Source organism: Neopelma chrysocephalum, unplaced genomic scaffold (assembly GCF_003984885.1).
Source record: "Neopelma chrysocephalum unplaced genomic scaffold, ASM398488v2 Primary Assembly neopelma1_80, whole genome shotgun sequence".
Classification (NCBI taxonomy): domain Eukaryota; kingdom Metazoa; phylum Chordata; class Aves; order Passeriformes; family Pipridae; genus Neopelma; species Neopelma chrysocephalum.
The window spans coordinates 940,762-956,247 of NW_020897741.1; the positions used below are offsets into that span (position 1 = coordinate 940,762).

General features: G+C 42.5%; 1 protein-coding gene across 1 annotated transcript in view; it reads right to left on the bottom strand.

Moving 5' to 3' along the window:
- Positions 1 to 15,486, bottom strand: part of EVA1A (eva-1 homolog A, regulator of programmed cell death) — a 156,954-nt gene that overhangs the window by 94,027 nt on the left and 47,441 nt on the right. The window contains exon 5 of the mRNA XM_027690103.1: positions 9,108 to 9,251. Within this exon, the coding sequence (XP_027545904.1) occupies positions 9,108 to 9,251 (144 nt within the window). The remainder of the gene's footprint in view (positions 1 to 9,107; positions 9,252 to 15,486) is intronic.

Here is a 15,486-nt window from a genome sequence, read left to right on the forward strand (position 1 = left end):
TTTGATCGTAGAATCATTTAAGTTATAAAGGGTATAAGGAGATGGCATTGTCTTGATATATTTTCAAAAAACAGAGGTAAAATATATGTGTGTATATATATATATATATACACACGTTATCCATGCAAATATATCTTAATTGGTCATGGTGTCAAACGCTCCCTTTAAATGTAATTTAATGAGCGTTTAACTGAGCTCTCAGCAATCTCCAGTAGCCTCCAGGCACTAACGAGTTAACATCAAGGTGTCAATGCTTCTGGCATTAACCTCAATTAGGAGGAGTTCGGGTGATCACTGAATGAAGGGTCAGTCATTCATTGCTGAGACATTCCTCTGGCTGTAGCCTGCAGCCTCCTGCATGAAAGGGGCTGGCAGACTGTCTGCCTACCACCTCCCCAGTAAAGAGGACTCATACCTGGCAACATTACTGTTAATTACTATATTTGAAACCTGTACAGGTCTTGACAGGCACAGAGAATCAGCAGTAATCCTATTTATGAGGCTATTTAATGAGATTCCCAGGTAAAATGTAACCTGTGGTAATAAAATTATAAATACCACTTACTCATGGTCAGAATTTTTAGAAGACCATCATTAATGGCTTCAGGATGTCAAAGAATAGAAAGTCTGTATGTCAGGGTTAAGCTTACAGAAAAAAAAATTCACCTCATAGATACCCCATGTAACTTTCATTCTGCTCCACTTACCCCTCTCCAGACTTCCTGAAATATTTCCTTTAGGTATATGGCATTCAGATGTCTTCTTGCACAATCGTTCTCAGGTAGGTCTGCTTTTGTGGGGTGAAATCATGGATGGATCACAAGTACTTTCAAGGCTGTACCCTCCCTATTCATTCGTGGAGGTCTCAGGACAGCCAGGCAGAGCCCTCTGGATCCACACCAGGCCTGAAATCCCTTCTCTAGATGACAGATTGCTGTTCAGCCTCAGGGACATGTGCACATTTATGCCAGAGGAAATCATTCAATGAACAAATCTGTTTAGAAACCTCAAAGGTTTGTCAGTCACCATAAAATCTCAGTTATATTACAGTTCAGTGTAACAATTATTACAGTAGAAATTCTGGGTCCATCCTAAAGCATTTCTTAAATTTCTAAATTCATATGGAAAATACCAGAATGCAAAATTAAAGTCCCACCTGCCTCCTTCCCATCCTTGCCATCACTCACTCCACCATGACAGACTGACCACCCTTCCCTGCAGTCTTCCCCTGTAACTTTTAGACCATAGTCCTTACCAACTAAAATAAAACAAAAAAAAATGAAAGATAGAGATAAAAGGAATAAGGACCTCAAGTGCACACACCTTGTGAACAGTGGGGGTCAGGAGTTGCACAGTACTTTAGCTAACTCTTGATGGGACTCTTTTTCCATAGCAGGAGCTCTGTATGCCTCCCAGAGGTGGAGGACCACAGCAACAGACTAGTAAAGCTTGTCTAATTGTAAGGCTGCACTTGTCTTACAGCTAACTCTGCTTAGGATCTTCATGAAAGGTGTACTTTGAACTCCCTCTCTTCTTCCTCCATCCCCATATTCCTTCCTCCCCATCCCCAAGGCAATGATTTTTATCTCCAGGTCTCCATTTCTTCTCCGCAAGAATCAAAGGGCTTTTAAGCCTTTTCCTTGAGGTGACAGCATTACCTGCTCCTCCTCCACCTGAAATGCAGAAGCTCTCCTTCCTCAGAATATTTATCTGCCTTAATCTGTGTCAGACACAGGCTCATTCTGCCCTGGTAATGAAGAGTTGGTGTGTCTGGGCCAGCCAGGCCAAACGTGTTCGGATTCTCCTGGATGTGCGATTCAGATCAAGCCAAAGCGAGTTGTACAGCAAGCAAAGACAAACAGGAGCAGCACAATGACAGCTTTCAATTACATAATTTACCAAGCTTCATCTTAAAATTAATGAGGCTGTTTGCGCCATGTCACATTTCACATTCTTGTGCAATCACTAATGTTAAACATAAAAAGCTCTTTGTCCCTGTAGCATATTCCTCCTTGGTGTAGGATGGCACAGTTGCTATAGTCTGTTATTAGCAGGTACCTCCAAGCCCGCAGTAAAGCATGTGCCCCACTCACTTTAGCACTGGTCAGCAAAAGAGATGTCATCTTGCCTTTACCCTCAGGTAATCCGTGATCTCCAGCAGATCTGTGCCATGAAACCAAATTATGAGTCTTGCTGACTGAGGGGTTTCCTCTCTGTTTCTCTCTAAGATCCAGGAAACTGCATCCACAAAAATTGGTAACACCACCAAAGATGACAAAGCTTCATCAGCCTTGAGCTATGTGGTTGCTCATCACAGTGCAGTCATTAGTTACACTGCCACTGCTTATTTAACAGATTCTGTGAAGTGTGATGAATTCTGAAAGTGAGTTCTAAGTTTCTGAAAGGAGAAACAAACTCCTTGCTTTTCCTTTACCTGCATGGAAATGTGCAGAAGTCTGGAAGGATGTTCAACAGGTCCATTCGCTTGCAGAAACTGGCAACAGATGTTACATCACCAATGTATCTACTCTACTCACTCTCCCAATTCACCAGCCACAGTCCCTGACGACAAATCTGGCCTGAAGTCCAAAAGAACAATCTGAAAATCAGTTGAAGAAGTCAGCAAATCTATTGTCACCATCCTAGCTCCTGGAAACATTTAGGGAATTTATAAAGGTGAAATGCAGAAAGTGGACCTCAATCCCATGCAAAACCAATTTAACAAGAAAATCTCTCTCCACACCCAAGTGGAGAGACTGATATAACCTTGAGCTGGGGTGCAAGATACCAAGCTGCTATTTGAGAACTTTTTCGACACTAACACTCCTGGCTACAGGTAATTTCTCAAGAGCTAAAATAAGCATCATGTTCCTCTCTTACTTGGATAAATCTATAACAATTGGAGATCTGTCAAACAGTGGGAGTGGAAACCAATAAATGTTAGGAGAAAACACTGGTATTATCATCATGTGACAATTAAAATTTTGACCAAAAGAAGCATTTGCATAAGAACATGGTGGTTGAAAGCCATCTAACCAGTTCAAAGGATCATGGAATCATACAATGTGTTGGGTAAGAAGGGACCTTAAAAATCGTCTAGACCACATTGCTCAAAGCCCCATCCAACTTGGTCTTGAACACTTGTAGGGATGGGATGGTATAGATATAGATATATTTGCATTGTAGATAATGTTATCCACATGTAGATAACAGTGTGTCAGCTAAGCACCAGAAGCTCCCTTTATAGTCAGTACAGGAGAACTGTCACTTCAAATATGCAGTTCATCTCTTTCAGGCACTTACTTTAGGATGAGATGATTTGTGCCTCAAAAGCAGCTGCTTCTCTCCATTATCTGCAAAAAGTATTTTTCTCAGATGGGAATGTCTACACTATAAATCGCTACAGCTTATGTGTCTACACTTGATCAGATGAATCCCACTTCATGAATTTTTCATTATTTGTAGTCATTACGTGAGGACCAGATAGCTTTTTAAAAAATACTCTATAGCTAAGGAGAAGCACAGGCTTGATACAAAAATTACTGGACAAACTTCTCTTATCTTAAGAAAATAAGACAAAGGATTTGAACAGATGTCCTAAACCATCTCTGAACACAATGTCTTGACAATGAAAGTAGCCACATAATGGAACTATATCATATAATTATTCTGTTGTTTATTTATTTGGTAGGTCAAACCTACGTGGCTCTGAATTTCAAATCTACATTTGTGAGTTCTGCTTCACAGCATGATACAAGAAGCCCAGTTAAACAAACATTATCAAACGTTATACATTCAGTGTAACGTCCCAGAGCTAGACTGCCTAAAATGTTTACTTGTTTGTAAATTTTATTTCAACTTTTGAAGAAAGAAAGTTTGCATTACACGTTCTGTGTCTCTCTTTCTCTAGCAAGGCCCTGTCTGCATTGCTCTATTTCAAAGGGATGTAAAAGGCTTTTGTTTTTTCTTAGAAGTTTGGAATTGCTCCTTTCCTACTTCTTTTCAGATCTTGGAATTGCTTTTTATAGCAACAGAAAGTGGTTTTGCAGTGATAAAAATGCATTTTTTACATTCATGAATTCATACATTTTAAGAGCAGAAGGAACCATTACATTCATCCAGCCTGAGGCATTGATAGATTTACTGCACAGGAGCTAATGGACCAGAGCACAGTCCCTTTGAGATGACAGTAGAGAATTTGTGCAGCTTTTTAGTCTCCCTCCTCATCACCATCATGAGGGCAACCACGTCAGAGCTCTCTTGTCTAACACAGACCCTGCCTCTAGTCCAGCTTGAGAGGACATTTATTTAAACAAAACATTTTGGAGAAAGACAGACTGCTTTCCCAAGTACCAGAGAAAGCAAAAGTCAGCACACCCCCACAGCCCCAGAGCACCTCTACCACCTCTCCTTGACCCTCTTTGGTCTCCCAGCAGCACCAGACACCCCAAAACAACAGTAGCTGCTGTTCCTGTGCTCAGGCTTTGTTCTCTACCTGCGCAGTTCTCTCACTGGGGTGTGAAGCGCTTGGCCCCTGGGACTCAACTTATTGCCTCATAAAGCAGGATGGCAGGATTATTAATGTGGCAGAACTGCAGGATTTTCCAAGCTATTTATGAGTTACCATGGCAGTTCATTAGCTCTCAGCCCAGTGAGCCCTTTCTGGCAAGCATGAATCACGCAGGAGGCACGCACACATCTGAACGTATCACAGATATTCACAGATATTCACATCAAAAACACATCCACAGCCATTTTTCCTCTATTTTGTCCAGCATATATCTAACAGTGACACTAAAAAGTCACCAATTATCAGGACCCATATCCAACCCACTGAAACATGTCTAGACACAAAGAAATTCGCAATACCCACCCTTTTCTTTTACTCTCATGAAGCCATTTCTGACCAATCTGTATTTAAAGAACAGCAGGTCCTTACCAGAGGGTTTACATCTGCAGCCTCCATGGACTGCACGAGGAGGTAGGTCTGGCAGTGGGGACAGTAGGCACTCTGAACTGCTCCCCTGATTTTCAGTGCTAAAAATAAGGTTTCACTTTACACACAGACAAGCCCCTCATTCCCACTCAAGGAAAGATTTGAGAAAATATTTAACTTTCATGGTAATTATCCATAGGTCTTAAAATAAAGCACTTCAATGCTTCCTTGAGTCCAAGTGGCACTATATGTGTGAAAAAATTCTACAGGTTTTAATGAAGTGCTGAGTTAGGACTTCAGCATATGCCAAAAAACAAGTCTAGCAAACTAGAGAGGAAAGAGATATAGAGAATTAAAGGGATCCTTTGAAGTTAATAAGTGGACAATTAAGAAAAAGGAAAAGGTCAAGAGCACAGTAACTTTTATCAGTAAGTACCAAACCACTAGCAAGTTACTCTCAGATTTTACAAATACAATGTTTTATACCAAAGAAAGATAGAGAGACAGGAAGATGGTTGGTGGAAGGGAAAGAAAGAAAGCAAGAAAAGCAAGAAAGAAATCAAGAAAAAAAGTAAGAAAAAAAGCAAGCAAGCAAGCAAGCAAGAAAGAAAACCTATTTAGCCTTTGTTGCACTGTTTTTCTCAGTTGCATTAATACTTTTTTATTTCCTTTTACCCCCTAAGATTTTCATGACATTTTAAAGAAAAGGCAGAGCTTAAATTTTTATATTTGCCTCTAGTTAAAGCTGCTACACTCAGAGATCAACCTCACAATGCCTTATGTGCTTCCCAGAATTAACTTGCCTTTTCCCTTTGAAAAAAATAATTAATGTATTTATTAGTGCAGTAATGGAACCCACATACTGGAAATTCCCACCTTCCACACCATCCCATTAGCTAAATCTGGCTTTGGGCCAAAATTTTGTACTTCAGCTCCTGCCAAGGTTAAAGTTTGGAATGTTTTCATGTTGGAAGATTTTTCATCTCTTTCCTTGGCTGGGCTAATGGGACCCTACTGTACATGGGAGATCACGTCACACCAGGCTGCCAGTTACTTGTTTGTTTCAATCATACCAGTTACACACAGTAACTGGTGGCATTTCCCTCTCAGCTAAGTGATGCCAACAGGCATTGAGCCCAAGATGCAAAGGGATATGATGTGATATGGAGAACTGCTGGCTTGAGACATTCCCACTGGCTGGAGTAATTACAACAAATATTATAAAAATTATACAGCTGGGCAACAAGTTAGATGACACCTTTACTTAAGATCAGATTCATCAACTAAATTGCGTATGTGTGTCAGGCATTCTCATGTCCAATAAAATGTGGAGACTAGAGGAATAAACCTCCAAAAAATATAGTATGACTTAAAGAAAGAAAAGCCTTTGCCTCATCCATTTACCTCTTGGAGATCTGGAATAGGGCTCAGCTTGTGCTGTCAAGTTAGAGGAGAACAGTCTGGACTTGCTGACCCAAGAAACCCTTGCAGATGTTCTCCTGCCAGGACTGGGAGATAAGTCACCTCACCAGCTCTTCCCTAGGCTGTCCACACAGCCAGCACCAGCATTAATCCTGTCACAGGGTCCATCTCAGCAAAAGAGCTGTGATTTCTGCTAACAACACCAGTTTTCAGTTAATATTACTTTTTGTCACCTCATAAGTTACTCCCTCAGCAGATTTTTTTTCATGAGTTGCTATCAGAAGAAGACATATTAGTCTCTTTACCACCCTTCCCATGCTTTAGCAGCAAGAGCAGAGTCCAGCTGCCCTGTCCCCATACTCACTATAGTTTCTCACAGGGGAAATGTCTGTATGAAGGCTGTCCACCCACACTGCCATGTCCCCCACTATGCTTGCTCTCGCCACCTCTTCTGAAGCAGCACAGTGGGTCAGTAACATTGAACAAGGTCACATTGCAATTTTTCTCAGAGGTAAGACAGTGACATGGTCCAAGCTGCTGAACAATGGCAGGACATTTCTGCCACAGTCTGACAGACAGGGAGTGACAGAGAGGAGCAGACCGACTGCACAGCCTGATCTCAGGGAGTGATGAGGTCACCTGCTTGAAGCAGCAAGAAGAAGGGTTGAAGTGATGCTCAGAAAAATCCATTTTTACACCCATCACATTTCCCAAGCTATGCCAGGGTCATTCTGCATTTTTCACTGCTCAGCAAAGCCACATCCTTCATTCCAGGGGTCACATGTTTCCAACTGCAAGTGGGGGGAACAGGTATATGTATCTAGATACAGGTCACAGGGAAGTGCAGTCACATTTGTTCATCAAAGCCTGTCCCCTTCCACAGGTTTTGTGAAAGTAGGAGAGCACCATACTAGAAGCAATAATGTGTGAAGCTTTATGGAAACCTGAAACAAAGAGATATCAAACAGAAGGTTCGCTACACTACCATGCTCTAAACCATAAGAATATCAAACTGCTTGGTTTTATCATTTCTTCTAAAAGAATGCCAGGACTTAGTTCTGTCTGACACAAGCAGACAGGACTGGAATTTGATTTCTTGTTTATTTGGTTTTCACATTTTGAAGGATTTTGCTGTTTGAGGCGAGAAATATGTGCCTGTTGATCACAAAATCCAGCTCAGAGACATGTCTGAGATCATGGTTTTGAAAAGGAGCCATGGCCACCTTCAAAGGATGAGGCAGATTTCACCCACGGAAAAGCAAAACATGCCATTTTGTGCTCTCAAGCGTGACTCATTTCCTGATGCAGTTAGGCTAGGACTAGGAAAGCTAAGGTCAGATTAAGAGATCATTAATGTCTTTTGTAGTGGACTTTGAGACCAGGATCACAAAGCCAGAATAAGGCTGTTGAGGCCTTTGAAGAAGAAATCCTTTTGGAAATACTTCATGGGGCTCTGTTTGTTTTCCCTGGATTTTTGAGGGATGGAGCTCCTGTTTTGCTGCATTGCCTTCATTTCTGTCAAATCCCCATGAGGATAAGCTTCTCTCCAGTCTCTTTATGAGGAAAGTGACATAAAAACGTCACCTTCCTGAATGGAAAACTCACAGGGCTTTGCATGGATAGCCTTGCTACTTCTTGCTACATCATTTCAAACAAAACCCAATCTTCCTGCCTCTCCTGCCAAACGAAACAACAGCCAGACGAACTCAGAGCCCCATTGCTTCTGCATTGAAGTCTCTGCGCTTCAAGGTTCTGTACATCCACCATGCTATAGCAATTGCACAAAATGCTTTGGCGACTCCATCTCAAATGGCATCAGACTCAGCCTCCTGCAGTTACACACAGGGAGTGACACACAGAGCTGTTGTCTGAGGACACAAAATTCCTCCTCTACCACAGGCTCCGCCATCTCTCACCACATTCAAAGTCGCACCAGAATTTCCTCTTCCAAGTGGATGCAGAAAGGAACAGAGAGATAAACCAAGCTGATCCTAGCAACGACTATGTAAGCAAAACTCTGAGGAAAATATTTTTAAATATGTCAGATACAAATGACCAAAATATCATCACACAGTAAGAAAACAGACCTGATGTTGTTTTTATACCACAGGGCTCAGGCAGGAACAATTTTCCTGTGTTATAAAATAAGATGACTAGTCAGGTAGGAGCACACTGTCTGCTCAATACTATGACTTAAACTCCCAAATTAGAGCTCCAACTGTTCATTTTTTATTTTTTTTTTAATAACAGTATTTTGTTCGGAAAAAATGTTGCAATTTTCACTTGAAGATTTTGGGAGTGACTTTCTACTAACACAGTGGATGAGTATGGATTAGTATTCATCTGATTCTAGGGTACAAAATGAAATACAGAACAAAGTAATAAGGATCCTACTGATAACCACAACTTTGCTGCAGGGTGCCAAAATTCAGGGTGTAAACTTCCACTGAGTGGATTGATTCCACCACCTGATTTTCCTGCCTTGAAGAAACAGCTGAATGTGTTCATAAAATATCATTTCCACCTTTTTTGTTTTTCTATCAAGCCAACGAGTACAAAAAGTGACAGAATTAAACCACTCCAGTGATCCACAGAACTTTCCCCTGTTGACTAAACAGGAATCACCGTGAGCCAACTGGAAGCTCAACAACTTTTTGTGTATGATAATGTCTTGTTGTTCTCCACATACCACTGTTCATCAAACATACACCCCTGTGAGAGTTTAAAGTAAGAGAATTTTGTGACGTACCACAGGTGTAGATGACATTAAGGTGCTTTTGGATGCCTGGATAACAAGGATCTCCAAATTCATAGGTGCTGGCATATATGCTGCAGCTTCTTTTCCCATGACAGCGCTTGATCATGAGCTGGAGAGCAGTAGCTGACTGACACTCTAAAAGGGAAAAACAATACCTCTTTGTGAATATTTTTCCATTCACAACAGAAATTGCCTAGAAATAATTTACCAGATGCAGACTGAGAGCACATACATATGAGATTTCCATATTTAAAAGTCTTTGTGCTTACATGGGAAGGTGTATCTGACTCTAACACACCTCTAAGAAATTGTAAATTGATGAAAGGAAATTACCATAAAGACCACTGAAGAATGAGAAACCCCTATACATCTGTAGAAAGAAGGCTGTAAATGAAAGATGGTTTGTTTTCGCAGGGAAAAGGCTATCTGTAATAAAAATAATTACTTCTCACCATTCTACAAAGGTCTGAAAGGACTCTAGATAGGTATCAGTATCTTCACTTTAATAGATGGAGAGAATAGCTTCACAGAAAAGTAAAAAGACTAACAAGAACAAATCAATGCAGAACATGGGGAAAGGTCTCAGATCTTTGGAGTCTTACTCCAATGTATTTATCCAAAAGCACTACAAGCTTCCCCATGCACTAAGAGACTGTCATAGCAACAGAATATATGTTAATAAGCTAATACAGTTATAATATTCACATGGAATTCATGCAGATTAATTTAGCTGTCCAATAATGCCATGGATCACAGTAACATGAAAAGTTATTAACAAATTCCCATCTCACGGGTGTAAGGGAGTTGGACATTGGGGTCTTGTTGGGGAAGGGTAAAAGTCTGATTTGATTTGGGTGTGTTGGTTTTATCCAGGTTTTGCTTGTGTGGTGGGTGGACTCTGGCTGGGGGACACCTGGTGTTCAGCCAGGGTCCACCCACCATGCAAGCAAAACCCTTCACTCCTGATTTTCTCTGCCTCCTTCCCTCCTGTGGCACAGGGGGACAGGGAATGGGGGCTACATTCAGTCCATCACGTTGTCTCAGCCAATCCTTTCTCTTTGTGGGGAGGACTCCTCACACTCTTCCCCTGCTCCAGTGTGGGAACAGGCTGCTCTAGCTTGGGTCCCCCACAGAGTCACAGGTCCAGCCAGGAAACCTGCTCCAGCACAGCCTTCCCACAGGGTCACAGTGTCTTTTGGGTATCCCCCTGCTCTGATGTGGGTTTCTCCATGGACTGCAGGTAGATTTCTACTCCCCCATGGACCCCTGGGCTGCAGGGGCACAGCTGCCTCACCATGGTCTGCACTATGGGAATCTCAACTCCTGTGACTGGGAAGGAGGAGCAGTTGCTGCCCCTCCTTCTTCACTGACTTGGGTGTCTGCAGGCCTGTTGCTTTCACACATTTTCACTGCTCTCTTTCCGGATGCAACTGCTGTTGCACAGTAACTTCTTTCCCCTTCTTAAATACATTGTCCCAGAGGCACTTCCACCATCTCTGCTGGGCTCAGCCTTGGCCCGTTGTGGTTCGTCTTGGAGCTACCTGGCATTGGCTCTGTCAGACATGAGGGAAGCTTCTGGCATCTTCTCACCCCTGTAGCCCCCTGCTACCAAAATGTGACCATGCAAACCCAATATAGCTTGTTTCATTTTGAGGGGAAGAGATAAGGAGAATTTGGGTAGGCTTTTTTAGCCTTTGTAACACCCACAAGAGCTGTGTCAAGTGCCCCTCTCTGGCCCCGGCTGCAGACAGATGTAACCAGTGTCCCTGTCTGCCCTTAGAAGATGTTGTATTTCTAAATCTAATGAGAATTACTGTGAGGTGGAATAATTATAATATTGTCATCTACCATGTAAGTTGAAATATTGTTTTAAGCACATTTATTCCATGCAAGTAGAAACATTTCATATATCAGGAATTTAGAATATGGAAAGCCCCAAAAGTAGGTATTTTCTCAAGTACTATTTTCTATCAGATGGTTTTGCCTGTCTTCTCAGCTAGGGTGAAAACAATTTGTAGAGACAAGGTCTTGAGCTTTTAGGTGCAAGACTGATAGTTTGCTTTCACCATCCAGCCAGGACCAAGCTTAGGGGGAAGCTGACAAGGAGACATTTCTTCAACATCAAATTGTTGCTAAAAGCAACAGGACAGCTGCAGAGAAAGGCATAGAAACCCCTTTAGGTCACTAATTAGGAGGCAGGGAAAGGGAAAATGAACCCCAAAAGGTATTGAGAGCTAGAACAAGCACAACAACAAAAGCCGTGAGAGACACAGGAAAGCCACAGAAAACCAAGCCTAGAGGGTAGCATATTTTTTTTCCTCAAATCAAAGGCAGCATGATGCAAATGACAAAAGAACAAGGCTCCATGTGAACATTTTCATACTGAACCACCCAAACCTCCTTAGGGGATTTCTGATCCAATGAGTGTCAGAGGTTCCAGTGGAAACATCTGGCATGCAGCAATCCTGATTCATTGTCTTTTTGCAAATGTCCAGTTAGAGAAACTCATCAAATCTAAGCACTGCAGAGGATTTCATGGAGGGCGCCTATTCTTTTTACTTCTAATTGTTCCCATACAAAACAGAGAACATCCCACAGCTGTCTGCTCAGGGGCCTTGCCCCCTGGCACAGGAGCATTACCCATTATTTGTCCTGTGAGGGGCACAACAAGGCTTTTGCGTATGTTGTCCCCAGAGATGGTCAGCCTTTGGGACGTCCCTCATGTGGGAATGTGCAGTAACTACAGACTGTGCTCTCCACCTTAACGAATTGGATTGACTCTTCAGATGTCAGAGCTATAGATTCAGCTCACTGAAAACACTTCTAGGAGTTTTATTTGTCATATATCCTCACAGTAACATTGGCAGCTTTTCTAGCTATCAGTAGTCATGTCCTGGTATTGATGACTTCCTTCCTCCCATGCAGTTCTGAGCAGGCTGTGGTCTCCATTCATGTTGACTTTAGCAGCAGCGTCTGCATTAGGAAATCAAACAGGGCTTAAATCTGGGCACACTGTTATCCTCCTTGTTTTGGTGCTGCCCTGTTCCTTAGAATGATTTTGCCAACAAGCATTACCCCAAACAGGTAATACAGCCTGAGATATAACAGGGCTATTCCCAAATATCAATTTACAGAAGGCCCCCACAGTATTTTGGGTGGAAAGCATGGACACAAGGTCACCCAGCCACAGGGCCAGGCAGAAGCAGGCTCTTTTCACTGTATCCAGTCCAGAGCAGCTGATGTGTACATGGCAGGTGAGCACGGTCCTGATGCCACTTTTATCAGGCAGCAGCTGCATTTTTTTTGGCCCAAGAGAGGACAACCTGCCCATGATATCCACTGAAAACAACATGCCATACTGCCTACAGGCAGCTGTGGGACCCTACTCTAGTCCCCTCACCAGTGCCACAAATAATCTAGCTTAAGTTGTAAAAGCCCCTTCCACATAGCCCTAGATACCCAGCCTCTTCTAGGTAACTCCATCATCCAGAGCAGGTCCTAACACTGCAGTCCTTACTGGTATTTTATCAGTGCTCAGAGCCAATCTACACTGTTTTGGTACATGTTCACTGGTAAATGAAAACTTACGCTGGACCATCCCTGACCCTGAGGCCAACTGTGGTGGAACAGCCCATAACCATGATATTAAACGCTCTTACCCTCCAAAATAGAGTGATGGTACTCAGTCTCTGTCCTACAACGAACCTCAAAACACCTCTGGAAGCATTCAAAGCCAGGATAGACAGGGCTTTGAGCGACTTGGGCTTAATGTAAGATGTGCCATGAGCAGGGGCGTTGGAACAAGATGATCTTTAAAGTCCTTCCAACCCAAACCATTCTTGGATTCTATGATCTTTGGGACAGACTAGGAGTGTGTTAGCTGGACTAAGGCAACAAACTATGCTACTGTTTCTCAGTACAGAAGACCTATTTCCAGTACCTGTGCCCAGGCCCTGGTACTGCTAGTTTACCAGTCTATATGTAACCCTACATACCCAACTTTTTTGGGCACAGATCAGGCCTCCATATTCACAAATATCAGTAGTGAAGTCCTCAACTCTCCAATTGCCAGGCTACCCCAGCTCAACCTGCAGCAGCCAAAATGAGCAGTAAAGCAGAAGAGACTGTCTATGCTTCAATTACACATGGGGATGAAAGCCTCTAGCACAGAAAACAGAGCACCAAGATTGTAAAAGCCTCTTTTACATGGACCTTTTGCAAACCTTGTAATATATCCAGGGAAACATACACAGGGAAAAAAGTCACCTGTTGTAACAGCAGCACATAAACCATCCCATAACTTAGCTGAAAGTAATATATGGAGCCTACCCCATCCAACCTCCTGCCCAAAGCACAGCCCACTTTGATGTTACATCAGGTTGCTCAGGAATTTGCCCAGGCAAGTTTTCCACAGAGAAATATTCCCCAAACTCCTTGGACGCTTGTTTCAGGGCTAAACCCCTCTCCAGGTAAAGAATGAAGAATTTTATCCTTGTATCTACTCAGCTTTCTATTACTGCAACTTGTGTTCATCGCTTTTGGTGTTAGTTTGCTGGTTTTTTCTGTGTGTTTCCAAGAAGAGTCTTCTGCAGAGCTGCCCATGCAGTAGTAGAAAACAGCCATAAGGTCCAATCCTGAGGTTTCTCTTCTGGAGACTGAAAAATGCCAGGTCTCTCAGCATTCCCCCATATACTGTGTGCTCCAGCCCCCTCACCAGTGTAGTGGCTCTTCACTGGACTTGCCCTTCACCTGGAGAGATATCACTTTATTTGGAGAACCTTGAATTGGGCACTTTGGTATTCCAGTTGTACTGTAACAACAGTCCTGCCCAATTTGGTACCACCTACGAACTCTGCCCCATTATCCAGGTCATTACAGAAGATTTTAAGCAATATTGGTCTCTGACTGCTTTTAGGTGGCTGCCAGCTTGACTTCAATATAGCATGGTGGAGGTTTCTTGTAGTAGCCCATTTTCTTGGCTCTTGCAGCAAACAGCCACAATTTAGGCAAGTCTTACTCCTTTCACTGACCTCCAGATCCTATAGAGCACTAAAATCTGGTGGATACAGGGGCAGCAGAAAGTCATCTGAGGTACCCGTGTTAGAAGATCCAGCTAAACTCTACTGACAGCAGCAGGCATTTACCATTTACCCATATGGTAAATCCAAATACTCTTTTCATTTTCCCCATGGTAAGACCTGAGCCATTCTCTTGGAAGGAGTCATAGTTTTCTAGCCCTGAAAAAAAAAATAAATAGGCTCTAGGAACAAATTTTGACCAAGTATTTACTTCAAAGACTTTCTTTTGGTTACAAAGGGGAAATTTTCTTGGGTTTCCCTCCACACAGTTTCTAAGCAAAAATGCCTTGTGCATTCCCATAAATGCCAGGGCAAGCAGCCACTAGTATTTTGAGGGAAGACTACACCAATATGGAAATCAGCTTCGTCTCCCTTCCTGGTTTTCTTGGTTTGTCAATATCTTTGTCCTCCACATTGAACTGAAAAATGTAAGAGCAGCAATCAAAACCTCCATGTGACCATCTTCCTTACACACTTCAAAGGGTTTGCGATAAGGAGCTCATTTAGCTGGATGACAAAATGTCATATTCAAGCATCTTTATTCCCTCACTGACTAGCACTGAAGATGTCAATAATACATCTGAGAGGTGTCTAAGTGATAGATGAGACTACAGCACCCTCATAAATCACAGTCACCACCATATCATTCAGAGCTCTAGAGGTGACAACATGGTATTTTCTTCTACCCACATGTCTCAGGAGTATAAAAATACTGAACATCACTCCTGTTGGCTGTTATGAAGTGCATGTAGGTAATTTAACTTCCAAATGTAAATAAGTCCATAGAGAATTCATTCAAGTGAGAGTTCCAAGTATATTAGTACCTCTTCTGGAGGTGATTCCAGGTCAGAAGTCTTCACCTCCAGGTGCCCATTCTCAGAGCTCAGAGAGGGAATAAAACAGGCTCTCTTATCCATAAATCATGCAGTTAGCCTGCTCAAAAGGTGCAAGGAAACCAAGCCCAGCAATGTGGTGCAGCAGAACTGGGCTGTGGTCCCCTTCAGCTGGCCAAATTCATTTTTTTTCTTCAGGTCTTCAGAAGTGGGAAAGTAGAAATGGCACTCTTCTTGTACCAGATGTCATGCTCATTCAGGGAAACATTACAGTTGGACTCTATGATCTTAGAGGTCTTTTCCAACCTTAATGATTCCATGTTCCATGATTTCCTTTCTTCTGCTGCTTATTTGCTTGCTAAATGCGAATTACAAATGTTGTATGAGACACCACCCTTGCACCAGTGAGAAAAAAGTGATCCCACGTGTCAGAGGTGTGGGAAGGACACTCACAAATGC